This window comes from Anser anser, assembly GCF_964211835.1.
Source record: "Anser anser genome assembly, chromosome: Z".
In the NCBI taxonomy this organism is placed as follows: domain Eukaryota; kingdom Metazoa; phylum Chordata; class Aves; order Anseriformes; family Anatidae; genus Anser; species Anser anser.
The window spans coordinates 65,431,173-65,448,437 of record NC_139723.1 but is presented as its reverse complement, the minus strand read 5'-3'; the positions used below and the strand labels follow the sequence as shown (position 1 = coordinate 65,448,437).

The 17,265-nt window shown below is 35.5% G+C and overlaps 1 protein-coding gene across 6 annotated transcripts in view; it reads right to left on the bottom strand.

Moving 5' to 3' along the window:
* ADAMTS6 (ADAM metallopeptidase with thrombospondin type 1 motif 6) overlaps window positions 1-17,265 on the bottom strand; it is a 158,354-nt gene that overhangs the window by 4,760 nt on the left and 136,329 nt on the right. For all 6 annotated transcript variants that reach the window (XM_083818288.1, XM_083818287.1, XM_083818286.1 and 3 more), the window contains 4 exons: window positions 16,601-16,730; window positions 13,557-13,761; window positions 6,348-6,524; window positions 4,909-5,065 (listed from right to left, as the gene is read on the bottom strand). In XM_083818288.1, coding sequence (XP_083674414.1) covers window positions 4,909-5,065; window positions 6,348-6,524; window positions 13,557-13,761; window positions 16,601-16,730 — 669 coding nt within the window. Of the gene's footprint in view, window positions 1-4,908; window positions 5,066-6,347; window positions 6,525-13,556; window positions 13,762-16,600; window positions 16,731-17,265 lie in introns of those variants that run through there.

The window sequence follows — 17,265 nt, the reverse complement described above, 5'->3', positions numbered from 1 at the left end:
CACCAGCTGTATCTGCAGTGACTTGTCAGTGTACATTACAGGAGCACTGCAGGAATATGCAATGGTTCTCCTGTGGCTCAGTTTTTGTTCTGCAGAAAGAAGGTGGTAACACGGAATGGAATAGTTTGGTCTATGCCCAGTTCTTACTGTGATATGTAAGAGAGATATTGCTTTATCTGAGAGATCTTTTTTACACTCAGGTTCTACATCTCAGATTTTGCTACTGCAGATTTGCTTTTCATCGGAGTGAATATTGTGGTAGGTGTCTGATAAAGGATTTACCACTCCAGTTAATAGCATTTGCGTATTTTTTTTTCCAGGCTGATATTAAAATAGGACTTTGGCAAGGAGCCTTGTTTTGTGGGTAGGAAAAAGGAAGAGATGTATATGGAGAAAAAGCAAAACCCACAAATCTGAAATGATGTTGCAGAAAGGATGAAATTAGATCAATTTTGCAGAAAATAATTTGTCTCAAAAGAATGCTATAAGTTTTCCATGTTGCACTCGATACTTTCTTTCTTCTACAATCTTTCTCAAATTACATAGGTATAAAGAAAATGTGAATAAAAAGGACTGGATCTAGCTGTACTTTGAACATTATCATATTTCGCGTTGATTTACTGTCTAAAAGTGAAGACTGAAGGCCAGGATCCTGTTGCTCAAAGGCCTGACAGAACAAAAGTCCTTGATTTCCAACTGTCCATAAACTGAGTATGAAAAAGATAACACACCAGCCACGTAAGAAAAGCAAGAAGTAATAGTGAAACAAACACAATCAGGATGTACAATCCTTCAGCTACTCCTATTTGTCTTGCTTCTACATACATATTTTTCCGCCAGAAAAGGTAGCTATGGGCAGTGGGGTTCAAGCTGCAAGCACGCTGCAGTGGAAAGTTATGTGCATATGAGACTTTTTAGTATTTGAACCTAGGAATGCATTAGTGAGTCTGAACTCAGAGTCTGTACTTAATGGTACTTCTGACAATGACCATGGGCATGCTTTTAGCTAGACAAGTAAAAGCATGAAATGATTTAAATTTTTATTTTATTAACTCAGATACAGTGCTTTCATTGTAATTCTTTACTTCATGATGTTTTATGCGCTATTTTTCTGATTTTTTAATTGTCTATTTGAAAACAGAGTTGGATGTCAGGAGAAAAGACACTGAGGGTAGCTGTTTGAAAAAGAGGCATGTTTCTCTATTTGCAACTGCATGTGGTCACTACTTTATTTCAAAAACTCTTCCCAAAAGAGGTCAAATATATTTCAGAAATATTTCAGGTCCCTGTGTTTATTACCACTGAGAACATGGGAGCTAAACATAGTGAATTATAAATAAAGTGAGGAATAAAAAGATTCACTTGATCTTGATGAGATGTAAAAGTTTATTCAATCCCCCAAATAACCTCATACACATCATATTTAGTTAAATACAGGTAAAGCCACTAACTGTATTTTTGCTAAAAGTAGGATTTGAAATTATCCCATTTCATGTTTCTTAATGTTTTTCTTCCTCTTGACTAAACCTGGACACTGTTCAGCCAGTGCCATTTGGACAGCAGTGAGACAATATCCTGGAAGGTGCCCACAACTTCTGTTTTAAATATCAGTTTTGAAATAGATACAGAGGCTGATGAAGTAGCCTATTCTTCACAGGACTGTCGTTGAATGGAAGAGGTTTAGCAGAGCTCTTTTTGTTCCTAGTAACTACTGTTAGCAAGTTTCAATAAACTACATATATTAATCTCTACTTTCCTTGTCAGATCAGACAATATTATGATACCAAGTATCATATTACAGTAATAAAAGCACAGAATGTCACAGTGCTGTCAACTAAAGAGACTGCAAAGGCTTACCACAAAAAATAAAAGGGGAATTGAAATGACATAAACATAGATTAAATAGTTTGTCATGTAAAGTTTCAGGTGGCCTTTAGCAGTCTAGATTCAGCAGACTTACATACTTAGAGAATAAAATCATTCTGAATACATTTCAAATCATGTGGTACATGCTGTCTGTAGTGCAATTCCAACATTAAATGTAATGGTACTCGGCAGTTGCCTCAAAACCTTATTTACAATGTTCTAAATCCCCAGTGAAGAGTTTACTGAAAACAAAGAGCTAAAGGAGATGTTTAATGTGACAAGATATATGTTAATTTTCTTTTACTAATCCTATATCCCCAGAATTTTGACTATTATTTTATGTAAACAATCTACACTTTCCCCAAGAAAGCACTTCCAAACTTTACCAATGTGATCATTACACTTGCTGAAAAATGTGCTGAAGAATACTTACTTTCTTATCTTCGGTTAGCAAAACTAAGTTGTTCAGAAATTGATGAATGGGTCCCACTGGCTGGGAGCACTGGAATTTTGGGAGTGAAGGGAACCAGGAAGTTCACTGCAGTTTGAAATAGGAAGGGAATTCCTTCAGCTAGCCCGACCCTTCTGCAAAGCAATGACTGGTTGCTGAGGGTGCTTTTTCCCCACAGTGGAGCCCAAACCACAAAGTAGTAATTCTGGATGCCATGCAGACTAAGTCCCTATGTGCAGGCAGATATGCTCTGCTACATACATGCGCAAAGAGATGTCAGCACCTCTTGTGTCTAAGGATTTTTAAGGCCAAAGTACAAACAGAAAATGTTCAATACTTGCGCATTATTTTGCAAATACTCAGTTTGTGCTTCTTATATTCAGTATTTAATAGTTATGAAATGTTTATAAATTAGGATATATATTTAAGAAATGGTTACAAAAGTATTGAAAAAAAATAACTTGAAAGCATTTTTTTTTGTCTAATTTTGGGATAAGGCACCCTTAGTATTTCATGGATTGCAGCTAGGTTCTTCTGAAAGGATGTAGGTATTTTAAATTGAGATTATATTTACTTCTGAGCCACTTGAGCCACTTAACCACTTACAAATAATCAGTGATTTCCAGTAAAGACCTGCAGATCGGGACAAAAACAAAAATGGGGTGCTAAGTGCCAGTATGACTGTTGGAAACTTTCTTTCTTCTCCTTCCTTTTAATTACTCCTAGGATTTATTAGCTCAAGTAAAGTACCATGCTAATGATGCTGCATGGCTGTCACTATGGAGCTGACCAAAGAGCTGAAGTCCATCTGGAATACTGTGTGTTTTTCAACTTTTTTATTCTGTGGATCCCAACAATGTTCCAGTGAAGGTCTGGGTCTCTGGAAAACACTATGGCCAACAGACTTGCTTTTCATAGTTACCCTGCACAGTTCTTCTTTAAAGAAGTCCACGAACACTAAGTATCCATATATCACAGACAGAAAATCCCAGACAGAAAAAACAGATCACCTTATTTTCCTGGTGTTAAAGAATTACTAACACAATGACTTGACCTTTTCATCTTGAAGAGGAGACTGAGACTTAATCATGCACACTTAAAAAAATCTTACTACCTTCCTTACTTTGGAAAAAAGACAACTTCTGTGTTTGGAAATAAAATAACAGCTGTTGAGCTTAAAGGAGAGAAAGTTTCTTACATTGATAATAATTGCCTAGGAATTACTTAGGAGTACTAAACATAGAAATGGAAATTAAAGTGACCAAAGAAAATTCTATTATGATGATGTATTTCTAATGAAAACATGGGATGATAAGTGTCTATTTAAAATTAAAAACTCCAAGTGATAAATTATCATGCTCACAAACAATTATCAGTGTATTTCTAGGAAGATTTTAGTACACTCTCTTTCATTAAGATGTCTACATTGACAGACTTTTATGACAATTTTGAAACTATGGTGTGAGCCTAAATGGATACAGAAGGTTATTATATGAACGTCAAATAAGGGAAGACTAGCTTTTTTTTTTTGAGTAAAAATCAGAGCACTTGTTCCATATAAACAGGACATCAAACTACACTACAGTTGGAGAACCATTGCAAAAGCCACTCTATTTACATTAATTATGCTAAAGGAGTAGTCATATTGAGATTGTGAAATGAAGCACTCAAAATTTAGGGAATACCTGTTTTAAAAGAACTACAATTGCTGTGCAATGTTTCATGATTTTCAGACATGTATTATGATGATTTTTGACTGCTTTTTCCGTTCCACACAAAATTGAATGTAATCATCTAGTGAACAACTATTCTAAATTTTTATGATCAGCAAGGAAACTTTTTGCTGCCTAGCACTCAAATTCTACTTTGAAGACAGAATTTCCCAAGAGGTTTACATGGGGAATTTATGAGTCCAGACCTGGAACCCTTCATAAACATTAACACACTTATTTTGACATTATTATCTACTATATTCTGTAACACAAATTATGTTATGATGAAGATAGATAATAGTCTGATTAAATTAGTCTGTATTGTGTAAAAATACTGAAATTATTTCGAACAGGCATTATGAATGCAGGAAATTCAAAGTTAATTAGAAGAAGCTGATAAGTCAGTCACAGTAAACAAACAGAATTGTAGCACCATGTAGCATTAAATGTGTAGTCCCAGTTTTTCAATGAACATGTGATTAAATAATTTTGCCTGCTCCATCGCTGATAGAGTGGGTACAAACTTAATGGATTAAGAAGCATATCATGTTATCCCTGCTATCACGAACATTTCTATTCACCAATATAGAGACTGGAAGATTAATGACACAAAATGATAGCAATTTGTCTGTGGCTACATATGGTTTGTTTGCTTGTTTGTTTAAACAAAGAACCTGTATGTAGCATGTAGCTTCTCATTGACTTCACCTTTGAACTACATTGACTAATTAGAGAATAATTGCAAAAAATTAAGTCACAGTCTGGGCAATGATATAATGTAGATTTCTAATAATAAATGAATGCAGTAATACTGACCACCTCACTTCACTCCTTCTTTCTTTTCACTCAGACTATATTATCTTAAGATGGCAAACTTACCTTCCGTGTTGGAAATGGGAGTACTGTCACATTTACTTTCACACTGCTGCATTGATGGAGGTCTAAGTGTTTCTGGACACTCACTAGATGCTTGTCCGGTATATGAGAGGCACTGTACTGTTCGCATCTGTTGCCCAAGACCACATTGTGCAGAACACTAAAATTAAGACACACAAAAAAATGAAACAACTCAGATTTAATTTTTAGTAATATAGCAAGACAACAGGAGAGCAGTCAGGAACAAATGTGTACGTTTGTCTATGTACACACAGGCACATTTTTAAAAAGACATCTGGAGAGATTTGGTTAATACAGAAAATTATTTTCATAAAATATTTAGGATGTTGCTTTTTTGACAGCATATACAAGCATATGTCTTTCAAAGAAAATAAAACAGTGCAATGTTAGCTTCTTAAACTGCTCAGATTTGAGGTAAGAGAATAAAATTTACACTATTTCATATATCACGTATGAGGTTAAGTGCATATTTTCAGTAGAGAAATCATCTAGTTTACAACAAAGAAAAAAAAACAAGGAAAACGAATTCAAATCTGCTAACAGATTTATTATAAGAACAAAGAGAAGTATCTTTCAAACAAAAATACTTTGTGGTTTCAAAACATTTTTGAATTTCTATATCTCAACAGTGGTTTTAAGACTTACATCAATTTAAGAAAAATATGTATCTGAACAATTAATGTAAAAGAAAAGATGGACTGCAAAGGAATTACACTGTAATACCACAAATGATTGTTTCCTGATTAGTTAATCTGCTAAAGTGTTTTATTTTCACTACAGGCAAATTTATCAGCAAATTTAGAAAATATCAAGTTATAATTTAATAACAGGCCCTTTATCATAATTAAGATGGAAAAAAAAAAGGAAGAAAGAAAGAAAGAAACTCAGTACATCCTATTTAGAAACACTGCATAACTGGTGGCACCATTCAGCCTGTGCTGTAACAACTTAGAACCTCAATAATTAAGCATATTTTATACAAAATTATAAAAAATCTCTGAGTTCTTTGGTCTGCTATATATCTTTCTGTACAGTAAAATATACTAAAATGGCTTTGTATTTCCATCAAGTTTCTCAAACTAAATTATATATGTTTTAAAACTACTAAAGCTCACAACATTGCTGTATTGCAAACTGCCCTTCTATTAAACTTTAGTAAGGACTAGTTAATTTATAAAGCATGCATATGGAAACTCATACAGCAGAAACCAGATTATTGTCAACAAATCCTTTCTAGTTCAGCAATTATCACTCTGCACCATATTTCAATCTGAGATAGACAGATGAATAGCTTTCCCTTCAGTCATGGGAACCATCCCTTACTCATTTCCAGTAACACTTTTACGCTTAGTAGGTGGTAGAGCCTGATATATAATGAGTAGGAGACTAACAGCAGTAAATACTTATATGGACTATCTTACCTGTCCCCAGTCTCCAGTAACCCAGCGAGGAGGAGGACATCGACCTAAACTACAGCGGATGCGGACTGGAGGTTTACTTTCCTCTTGGCATTGAGCAGCTGGAAAAGTTTTTAAAAGATCGCTGCTTTTGCACAGAACAATTCGGTGTTTAAATCCTGGACCACACTTTGGTGTGCACTGAAAAAATATTGGTACAAACAAATAATGAAAATTCCAGTAAAAGGTCAGTACAAGTTTTAAGAAATATTATGGAGAAGTTGAAGGAGATATTTATGTTCTTACAAGTTCTTATAAAACTATAATTTTCCCAAAATGGTAGTTTTAAAATTATTAGAAACACAAACAAGCTGGCTGATGACTGCTTTATTAAGTTAAATCTTTTATAAGTTTTAATTTAATAAAAGTATATTTCCTTTGCTATTTATGTGACTATATCATTTGCTTTTGTACATGAAAAACTTTAGGTTAGGTTTAAGATAAGCACTAAGTAAAAGATAAGTAACTTAAGATAAGCTGCAAAGTAAAAAGGTCTGCCACATGTATCATTATTATGAAACAAACTTAAGTGTAGTTATTTCAGAAACAAAGTAGAACTCACTGTTCTACTTTTTTTTAACACAAATCTTGTACACCCTAAGCATATGTCTACTAGAAAACTAGGGGAAGAAGTGAAGGAAGAGAAGAAAAATCTGGCTGAAATGAAGAAAGAATTAAATATTGATGCTAAATAGAGATCAAAAGAGAATGACAATGAATATGTCAGGTCTTCCGTGTCATAATCATAACTTCTTTTGGTCCAAATTCTATGGAATATTGTATTTTTTCCACAAAATTTCACATAAAATGCATAAAACCTTAAAGCAGGAACTGGAAACAAGTGCCCCTTCCTAGCTCACTGCTTAAAAATCACTTGCATTCTATCTCCTCTTCCTGGCAATGAAGCATTCTGTGAAAAGTCAACAGGAAGGAGAGAGAAGGCTGGAAGGACCTGCCACCATCATAAGGGTAGTCTACAGATTTGTGATCAGTTCACTTTGAGAAACAGCAGGATACATAAAGACTTGAAACTACTCAGAGTTGCAGAGAGTTGTGTTCTGTACTCTGGGTGGTGCATTCTAAAACCTGAAATACTGTAAAAACACAAATAGCAAGCTATCACCAGCTGAGAACTCGGTTAGTTAGACATGCTGAAAAAATGTCTTCTAAATAGAGGACTTTGGAGAGGATATGTGGAGAAATATCTAGCACGTGAATCACTGCGTGACTTTGGGAAGAGGTTGACACTCAGCTTCTCTTATGCATCAAGACAGGCGAAAAGTATAACTTCCAATAATCAGTTAAATAAATGTCAAAATCCAGTGTGCCTATGGAGTTTTATAATCCCAAGAATATGGTAGCAAATAAACAAGAGTTTGAGGATTGGCACTTGAGTTTAGGTGTATCTGTTTTCTAGTCTTGTTTGAAAACACATTTTTAAATCTATGTCTAAACTGCAACTTGAGGAAAATCTTTCAGCTATTTGTACCAGTTATTGGTAAAAAAAAAAAAAAAAAAAAAAAAAAAAAAGCCACCACTTTTTGGAGTTACTCGTAGTTAAAATTCCACTAAGATAGACTACACCCTGTACCAAGAACTGAAAGCAAAGTAAGGAAACAGGCTGCCTACAATAATACTGAATCACCAAAACTAAAAAGCATCAATAGAAGCTAACATAAATTCATGTCTCCAAAGCAAATGAAAGACAAAATACCCACTCAAAGAAAAACAGAGAATCATGTTCCCCACTACCACAAGCCTGTTGAATTTTTGACTCAGTGGAAGTCATGACTAACAGTAATATGAATGCAAAGTAAATGTACTTGTCTCTGATAAGGTTCTTCCCAAGAAATCTTTATTTTTTGCTGTTTTATTATCTAGAAATATATAGAAGTAATTTACAGTGTGCAGAAGAACTCACCTCGACTACTTCAAAGTATTAATTTTTTTATGGCAAAATTGATGTTACCTAAGAATTATAGAATCATATAACATCCCAAGCTGGAAGGAACCCACAAGGATCATCGAGTCCAGCTCCTGGCTCCGCACAAGACCACCCCAAAATCAGACCAGATGTCTGAGAGACTTGTCCAAATGCTTCTGGAACTCTGACAGGCTCAATGCCATGACCATTGCCCTTGGGAGCCTGTCCCAGTGCCCAACCACCCCCTGGGTGCAGAACCTTTCCCTAACACCCAGCCTGACCCTCCCCTGTCCCAGCTCCATGCCGTTCCCTCAGGTCCTGTCGCTGTCCCCAGAGAGCAGAGCTCAGCGCCTGCCCCTCCGCTCCCCTCGTGAGGGAGCTGCAGGCCGCCATGAGGCCTCCCCTCAGCCTGCTCTGCTCTGGGCTGAGCAAACCAAGGGACCTCAGTCGCTCATACATCTTCCCCTCTAGACCCTTCACCAGCTTTGTAGCCCTCCTTTAGACACTCTCTAACGGTTTTATGTCTTTCTTATACTGTGGTACCCAAAACTGCACACAGTACTCAAGGTGAGGCCGCACCAGTGCAGAGCAGAGCAGGACAATCCCTTCCCCTGACCAGCTAGCAATGCTGTGCCTGATGCACCCCAGGGTACAGAGTTAGCCCCTTTTGCTGACAGGGCACACTGCTGTCTCAAGTTCAACTTGCCATCAACCAGAACCCCCTGATCCCTTTCTGTGGGACTGCTCTCCAGCCTCTTGTCCCCTAGCCTGTACATATATACAGGGTAGCCCCGTCCCAGGGGCAGAATCTGGCACTTGCTCTTGTTAAATTTCTTATGGTTGGGGATTGCCCAGCCCCCCTAGTCTGTCAAGCTCTCTCTGTAAGGCCTTTCTACCTTTGGCAGTCAACAGCTCCTCCTAATTTAGAGCCATCCACAAACTTACTAAGTATACCTTCAAATCTTGCACCCAAGTCAATTATGAAAACACGAAAGTGATCTGGCCCTAAAATGGAGCCCTGTGGAAGCCCACTAGTGTCTGGCTGCCAGCTCAATGTAACCGCATTTCCTACAAACATTTTGAGCCCAACCCAACAGCCAATTGTTTTGTCTAGCTGTATGCTGGACATCTTGTCCAGAAGGATACTGTGAGAAACAATATTGAAAACTTGACTGGAATCCAAAATATTACATCTATTGGCTTCGATGATTACATTCTGCTGGACAAGCCACTGTTAGTTTTAATATACATATGGGTATTTTTATAGAAACACAGAATCATAGAATGCTTTGGGTTGGAAGAGATCATCTAATTCCATGCCCCTGCCATAGGCAGGGACACCTTTCACTACACCAGGTTGCTCAGAGCCCCATCAAACCTGGCCTGAAACACTTCCAGGGCTCCAGCCCTTCTCTTAAAGACATTAATTAATCTCTATATTTACAAAATAAATTTGTTTCTCTGTCCTACAAGACAGAAAAATTATTGTTAATTAATTTCTTGTTAATTATCATTTAAAGTAAAAAAAAAATATAACTATACTGATGCTCAGCAACTACATTAGCATATGAAAGATTTTAAAAATTTCTTAATTTTACCTAGTCTATTTTTCATATAAAAGCAAAGCTTTAGAACTTCCATTCCAGAGAAATGGAGCAAAATTTGCCACAGGCTTCAAGGGAAGCACTATTTGACTCTTCTATTTTCACTCTTGTTTTCTGTACAAAAACAGAGGCAGCATTTTCATGCTTCTGTCAGAAAATCATATATTTGATGTATATTACAGAGGGATTTATATATATTATCTTTCTGGGAACAATGAGCAGAAAAAATAGCTTTTTTCCTCATTATATTAAAATGTTATCATTGGGCAAAATTTGTACAAGAAAGAAGTCAGCACTTTTTCACAACCAGATGCTTAGCAGAGCTTTAACCTTTAGATGAGAACATTTGTGTTCAAAATTATAACACATTCCTACTCTATAAAAGGTTGGATGTGAAAGCTTCTATGTTGACAGTTCCAAGGATGACATAACAGTCAGCAAAGTCTGCAGAAAGCAGCTACAAGGGAATGCTTATATTTGATAGTATTTAAGACATGTATGTATGGCTCCATAATTTGTCAAATGGATACTACTACATGTTAGTATTGAGACAATGTCCAAATATTTCAACCAGAAATGAAGTACCATGGTAATGGTCACAAAGAGCTTAAAACTATCAATGCCACAGATATGATGTGAAAGAGTCTTCAACCGAACATCCTTTTCTACTCATCCATTCTTTCCTTCTCACTCCTTCCAAGTCAAATTCATTCTCAACGGGCTGCATTATGCTATACCTTTTTAGATAAGAACAAGGACCATTTAAAATATTTTCTGCCTTGATTTAAATTCCCTACTTCTTGTGTGAAATGCCAACAAACAATGGGGTAAAAAATACCGTTCCACATGTAGATCAAGACATATTTTAAAATTCACTGTGTCATTTCATGAAGTCCTGCTCTAAACTGAGAAAAGTTTCTGAAATGTTTTTTCCTGCAGGTTTCAAGATATAAAACTGACAATTTTTTATAGAATCAATTCAAAAAAAATATCTGTTACCTTAAAACTGTATAGAACTAGAGACAGATCCAGGTACGATCTGTGAAAGATATCTGTTTTATGATATCAAATCATTTACAAAACCTGGTACAAATAACAGTAAGTTTAGAATATAACCAAAAACATCTGTATGATAAAGTAATGAAAATAAAACAAAAAAAAAATGAAGTTCACACTGTATTTTAGAAGAACTTTCTTTACATAGAAGTTCACTAAAATGGCAATTAATTCCTAATTCCTCATGGAACAAAACCAACAGTTGAACAGTATAGCATATTAACACATTTTCTTTTGTTCAAAGAAAAATAATGTATATAATGGGGAAAAAAAGTCTGCACAAGTAGTTTCTTCAGCTGAGAAGAACGCATGGAGATTATATAAGCATGAAATTCAGAAAGTAAGGAAATGAACCTCAACACCTTCTATGGTAGCTCACAACACATGAAGATATTACTACTTTTAAGTTCTGCCATAATGTTTAGACTATTATTACTAATAATGAATGGAGTCTCCATTATTGGAGGTATTCAAAAGCCATCTGGACATGGTCCTGGGGAACTGACTCTAGGTGCCTCTGCTTGAGCAGGACAGTTGGACAAGATGACCTCCAGAGGTCCCTTCCCATTTCAACTGTTCTGTGATTCTGTGAACCTGTATTAAAAAATTATGGCAAGAGCTGATCTGTACTACTGGTACGGCCACTCAGAGCAAGGTTAGTAGGCCTTCTTCTTTGTGCTTTGAATTTGTAATGATTTTTGGAGATAAAACTATCCGTGGACAGAAGAGATCTGTGCAATCACAAGCACATTAACCTTCCTGATTGTTTAGAGTGCTTTATAATTTCTTTTGAATGAAAAACTGTTTAAAGACAAGCAAATATACAGGAAACAGGATACAACGAATCATGGGTTTATCATTGATAGATTATTCCAGTTTACTCCAACAATCTTCTTTCGTTTTTTTTTTTTTTTTTTTTTTTTTTTTTTTCAGAAAGAGGAAGCATAAGATTTCTATCCTCTGGGCTTCAGTAAAGTGGTCATCCTCAATGGTGTTTGAGAGATGCTACCTGCAAAGACCTTCTAGGATCAGCCATGGGACTGGATCTAATTCATATTTCTTTATAGTTTACTTCATACTTTACTTTATACTTTACTTATACAACAGTTGTTTTATTTGTCGTGTTACTGAAATTACTGAAATTAGCAGCTAGCACAGGTAACTAACTGACCTTGGTGCTAAAGAGGTATGCTTTAAAGAAAGAACTGGAAACCTTGAAGACAAGAATAACTGAAATGAAGTGAAATTTGGCAGTATGAAATACAAGAGAACCCTTAAAACAAACAAACAAACAAACAAGAATCTCTATTTAAACTGGTAAATCACTAACTGAAATGAAAAAGAAAAAGAGGATAAAGTTATGGATGTACTAACAGAATGTAAGAGCTTAAGTAATCATTATGTGATGTTTGTGGAACAGAAAAAGGTATACCAATACACCATATGTTATAGTTATTTTCAGTAGAGGCAGGAAACAAAAGAACAAGGCACATACAAAATTGCCTTTGGGATAATATATAGAAATATATATATAGACTTCAAACTGAAACATGAAAGCAAAATGTGATCAGGGTTAATTCCTTTCTCATGAATAATAGCTGGAAAAGAAGTAGGGTTTGTTTCAGATAACAAAAGCAAACATGTACAAACTGGTATGGAATTGGAACATTTCTTGCAATCCAAGGAGTAAAATTCAGGAATAATTTTCCAAGAAGCAATATGACAGCTCCAAATTAGCTATTTTTAAAACACAGTTTAATCCGTTTATGAAAGTAATTATATTATATTGCTGCATTTGACAGAAGGGCCACAGACAGGAAAACCTTCCTTGTAAGTATTACAAAGGCTACATTGAGATAATGAGAGGGGTGATAAAAGAGTCCAGGATAGAAGGATCTGAAAAAATATACAGCCATTTTTGCATTGTGATTTGCATGTGATGGAGTACCACTCAAATGTATCACAGATCAATCTGTCTTCTTTCAGCTGCACTGGTTAACATCCTTCAGGTTTAATACTTGAATCACTATAAGGACTTATGCTGTAACAGAAACCACCATATTTAACAAAAGATGCTTTCTTCAGTAAAGAGAATACCAATTTTCAGGTCTGCCTCTTAAGGCATGTTGCTAAAAAAGGTGATGCTTTACATGAGCATGGCTACTTCAGAAAAAAAATCTTGCAGTTTACTCTGGCTTTTGATAGTGTAATCCCATCAACTCTTCTCTCCAGCTATTTTCCCATTCAAGAAACAATGGAGATGCAAACTGACTTTTTCTTTAAGATCTGATACTGAAAGCTAATCTAGTTTTTATTTTTTATTACTTTACTATTCTATTTCATATTTTATTATTTCTCTATTATGATTAATAACAAAAGGTCATAATCGTTTGACAGAACAACAGAACTGACAACACAGAAGAAAAGAAGAAAGAAATATGAATGACAAAGACTGCTTCAACAATCCAAATCAATCAGGTTTTGAATTTTTCATGAATACTTTACATTTTGAGCAGCAGTAGGAAATGTACCAATATTCAGTGGTCAGAGCTCTTGTCTTATTGAGCTAACATAGCAAAATTTCCTTACTTCTGACCAGTCCAAAGCGACCCACTGTGGGGGACAGGACTGATTGTTACAGGGCTCTTTTTCAATAGGCCGGTGTGTTAAGCAGTTGGTATTGTCCAGTGTCTCTTCCTCAGAAGGTCCAATCTTTCTGATGCAGAGAACTGTTCGTGAACGCATTCCTCCATCACAGGTCTTACTGCATTCTGACCAATCTCCTATAAACCATCTGGATAGAAAAAGTTAGGAAATTCTATTAACACACGTCAGAAATGGATTAGATAATTGCACAAACCCATAATCCAAATAGTTTAAATTACTAAAACTTAATCATTGTTAACAATACATCTATTCAGAGTGAAATAAAGTAGAAAACTATAGGCCTTTTCATTGAATTTTTTAATTTATGCCTCACTGCAATCATATCTTCCAATAATAATACTACATATTTTTCTAGAGCTGCAATTTCCAACCTAGACTACAGTAGTTAGAAAGGACAGTTGATCCTGACAAAACTTCAGTTACTCAAGCAGATTTGCACTGGACATGCATGACATTACCCATCTGAAAGTGGTTTGCAATTGGAAATGTTTGGGAACCACTGCTGTAGGTTAAAGAATATGTTATAAGCCTAGATGTTTGCCTTTCTCATATCATTGCAACAAAATGAAATTTCATCTCAGAATCAGTCTGAGAGTTAATTATGAATGCTATAACATGTTGTCAACATGCCAAAAATGCCAAGTATGTCAGTTCCTGGATGTATGCTTGGAGTTGCCTTGTAAGATGTCATTGTCTGAAGCCTCAGACAAAAGTATTTGCTGCTGTATGTTGTGTTACAGAATGTATTCTATTATGAACCTGAATCAACGAAACAATTTTTCTTCTGCTAATTTTGAGCCCAGTAAGACAGATTCAAACATATGCCATATTCTGTCATTATCCCAGTGAAGGAGAATTAATTTGTGGTTCTCAAAAAACTTATGCTTTTACCGTGCCAGGGAGAATTAGAAGCTCTTCGGAACTTTGGAGAGGCTGTATTGTTAATTCTTAGTTGATACTATGATTTGCTCAACTGTATTCTCAGCTACCTTTTATGTTTATACTCTATCACAACACAGCACTGTTCACCTTTTAGGAAGAGAACTATGAAACAGCCCGTAAGATCCAGAAATAGTCCTGTATCCTTTCTTAAAATCTGAAATTTTAGGTATCACTTATTGCAATGTGAACAAACAGTCTTTGCTGCTGTTCAGAAGCCTCAAACATAATGTAACTGGCATTCACTATGAGGAGTAACATACGTCTTTTCACTTTCATAGTTTTTGGTAATCACCAGAAGAAAATCAGAATTGTATTAATTAAGAACAGGAAATATCTGGCTACTCCATTTAAAGAGTAAGCCTTATTGATTGATAGATCTTCCAGCCAAAATGGTCAAACTTCTCAGGGCAACTATCTCAAAAGACAGTATTTGAACAACGTCCTTGCAAAGTTAAGGAATCAAGAACACTTTCTTAGGAGTTTGGCACTTTGTATTCACCCTGTGGGGACCATCAGGGTGAAGACAGATATGGGATCAGCTGTTCTGACATATTATGACGTATTCTGACATATATGCTTATATACGACTTACTACCCACTTTCTGAACATTGATGAGTTGGTTTTTATCATGTTCATCATGTTCATTGATTTCCCTGCTGTACTGAATGTATAATCTAGAATCATCCTGCTTTGTGGTTTCTTTTTTTGTTTTGGTTTGGTTTTTTTTTGAACTGACATTTAAAAAACAAACCAATAACAAAAAATTGTATGTTAGAGTAACTATATTATCACTAATTTTGGAAGTGCTAATTTTTTAACTGTTAAATCACACAAAGGAAAGGAAAGGAATTTGTTTGGTAAAAAGGAACTGACAAAACATGACCACTTCCCAAGTTCTGTTTTCAGGTACATGGTGTGAGAGTTCAGTTAGCGCACTTACAGCCACACTAAACAGTGTTATACAAGCAGCATACGTGCAGGATAAGCACATATTTACAGATAGACTGTGGGGACATACAGTTTGTAATAGACATATAGAAGAGACTGCAGTATTTCCTTATTTTATGATATCTACGCTAATCAGCATTAATGATTTTCACACCCAGTTAAACTGTGTGTACAGAATATCACTGAACTTAAGCTAACCAGGGCTTGAGAATGAACGAGCCCTGATACAACAATACAATTGATATAATGTATCTCTCATTTTTTTTTTATCTCAGAAGGGAACTGTTGTGCAAATGCTGAAATTATTTTCCAGTGCAAAATATCACAGCTGTCTCTAAACAATTTTTGTTGTATGCTATAGGTTCTTGCCAAATTTTATTTTTGACCAAATGAGCTGCTGTGTTTTTAATTATCTTGTCAATATATAGCAAACAGATACCCTTAAATATAAAACAAAATAGACTTAGCCAAGTATGCACCTAATCCTAAAGGCACACAGTATTACCGTATAATGCTGAGAATCCTGAAGAAGACAAAGTTGTTTGACATAACTATTACCAGCAAATGGTTTGTCTACTAAGCAGTTTCTAGGTTTACCATTTCCAATTTGAACGCTTCAACACAAATTTTAAAGTAATATACCTAAAAATAGGGTAAACATTTAGTATAACGGGAAAGTAAGTCTCCCCTCACCTCAAGATTCTTCTGTCATTAGTGTCAGAATGTTCTCCAGTTCTGTTCTGAGCATTAGACACCACACCTGACACCTCCATCTTCAGAAACTGCTTTGCCAGTATCTTTTTACTTACAGTGTCTGTGTTGCTTTGTGTAGTTTGAATGCCAGTTTTTCTGTCAGATCAGACCTCTTCTAGGATGAATTATGTTTCTTTCACAACTGATTCCAGAGGAACAAGAAACCATAACCAAAACCCAAAAACAAATAGCGTCTCTGGTAGGACAGATCTCTAATGCTAGATCAGAATTTTAAGCATACTTGGTCAACAGGATTTACTATATATTACGAAGGCTATTCCATCTACGCAAAACAGATCCATCTTAGTGATAACTGACTTACTCAGGTGGGCAAGGCTCAGTGTTGCAGGCTCTTTGGTTTTCTGGAGGCTTACTGTCAGGGTCACAGTAATTGTTTTGTACAATGGAGTTGTCATCCAGTCTTTTACACACCACCTCTTGTTTCTGCACACCTTAGGATGAAATTAAACACCATTAATTAATCAGTCTTACTCTTCTGCTTGTTGAATAAAAGTATATTTCACCTGTTGATTATTAACCCTGCTATCCCTCTTTGACTGGTTGAATGCTTCAAAGATGTGAATTCCAACTGACTGAATGCTCCTGACCACACAAAATCTTTCATTTTCTTTTAATTTTAGGCCACCCCGTTGAGAGAGGATCTTAAATTGCTGTTGTGTTCGAAAACAAAGGGAATATATTTATAGATTTACTAACAGATTGTTTTTATTTGTATATTGGAAAAAAAAAATAATCCATTTCCATCTAACCTCCCATCTTGGTAAAAGACACTCTGATTTCCAAAGAAAATATCACCAAATAGAATGTGGTCACCCTTCACTGCAGAATTATTGTTTATGTGCTCTGGTTTAAAATAAGACAGCAATACTGGGATACAGTTTTGCATTTTTATGTGTGTCGTCCTACAAACATTTTCTTCATTAAAATAATAGAAGTATTATTCATTCTGAAAGATGAAGTTTGTCT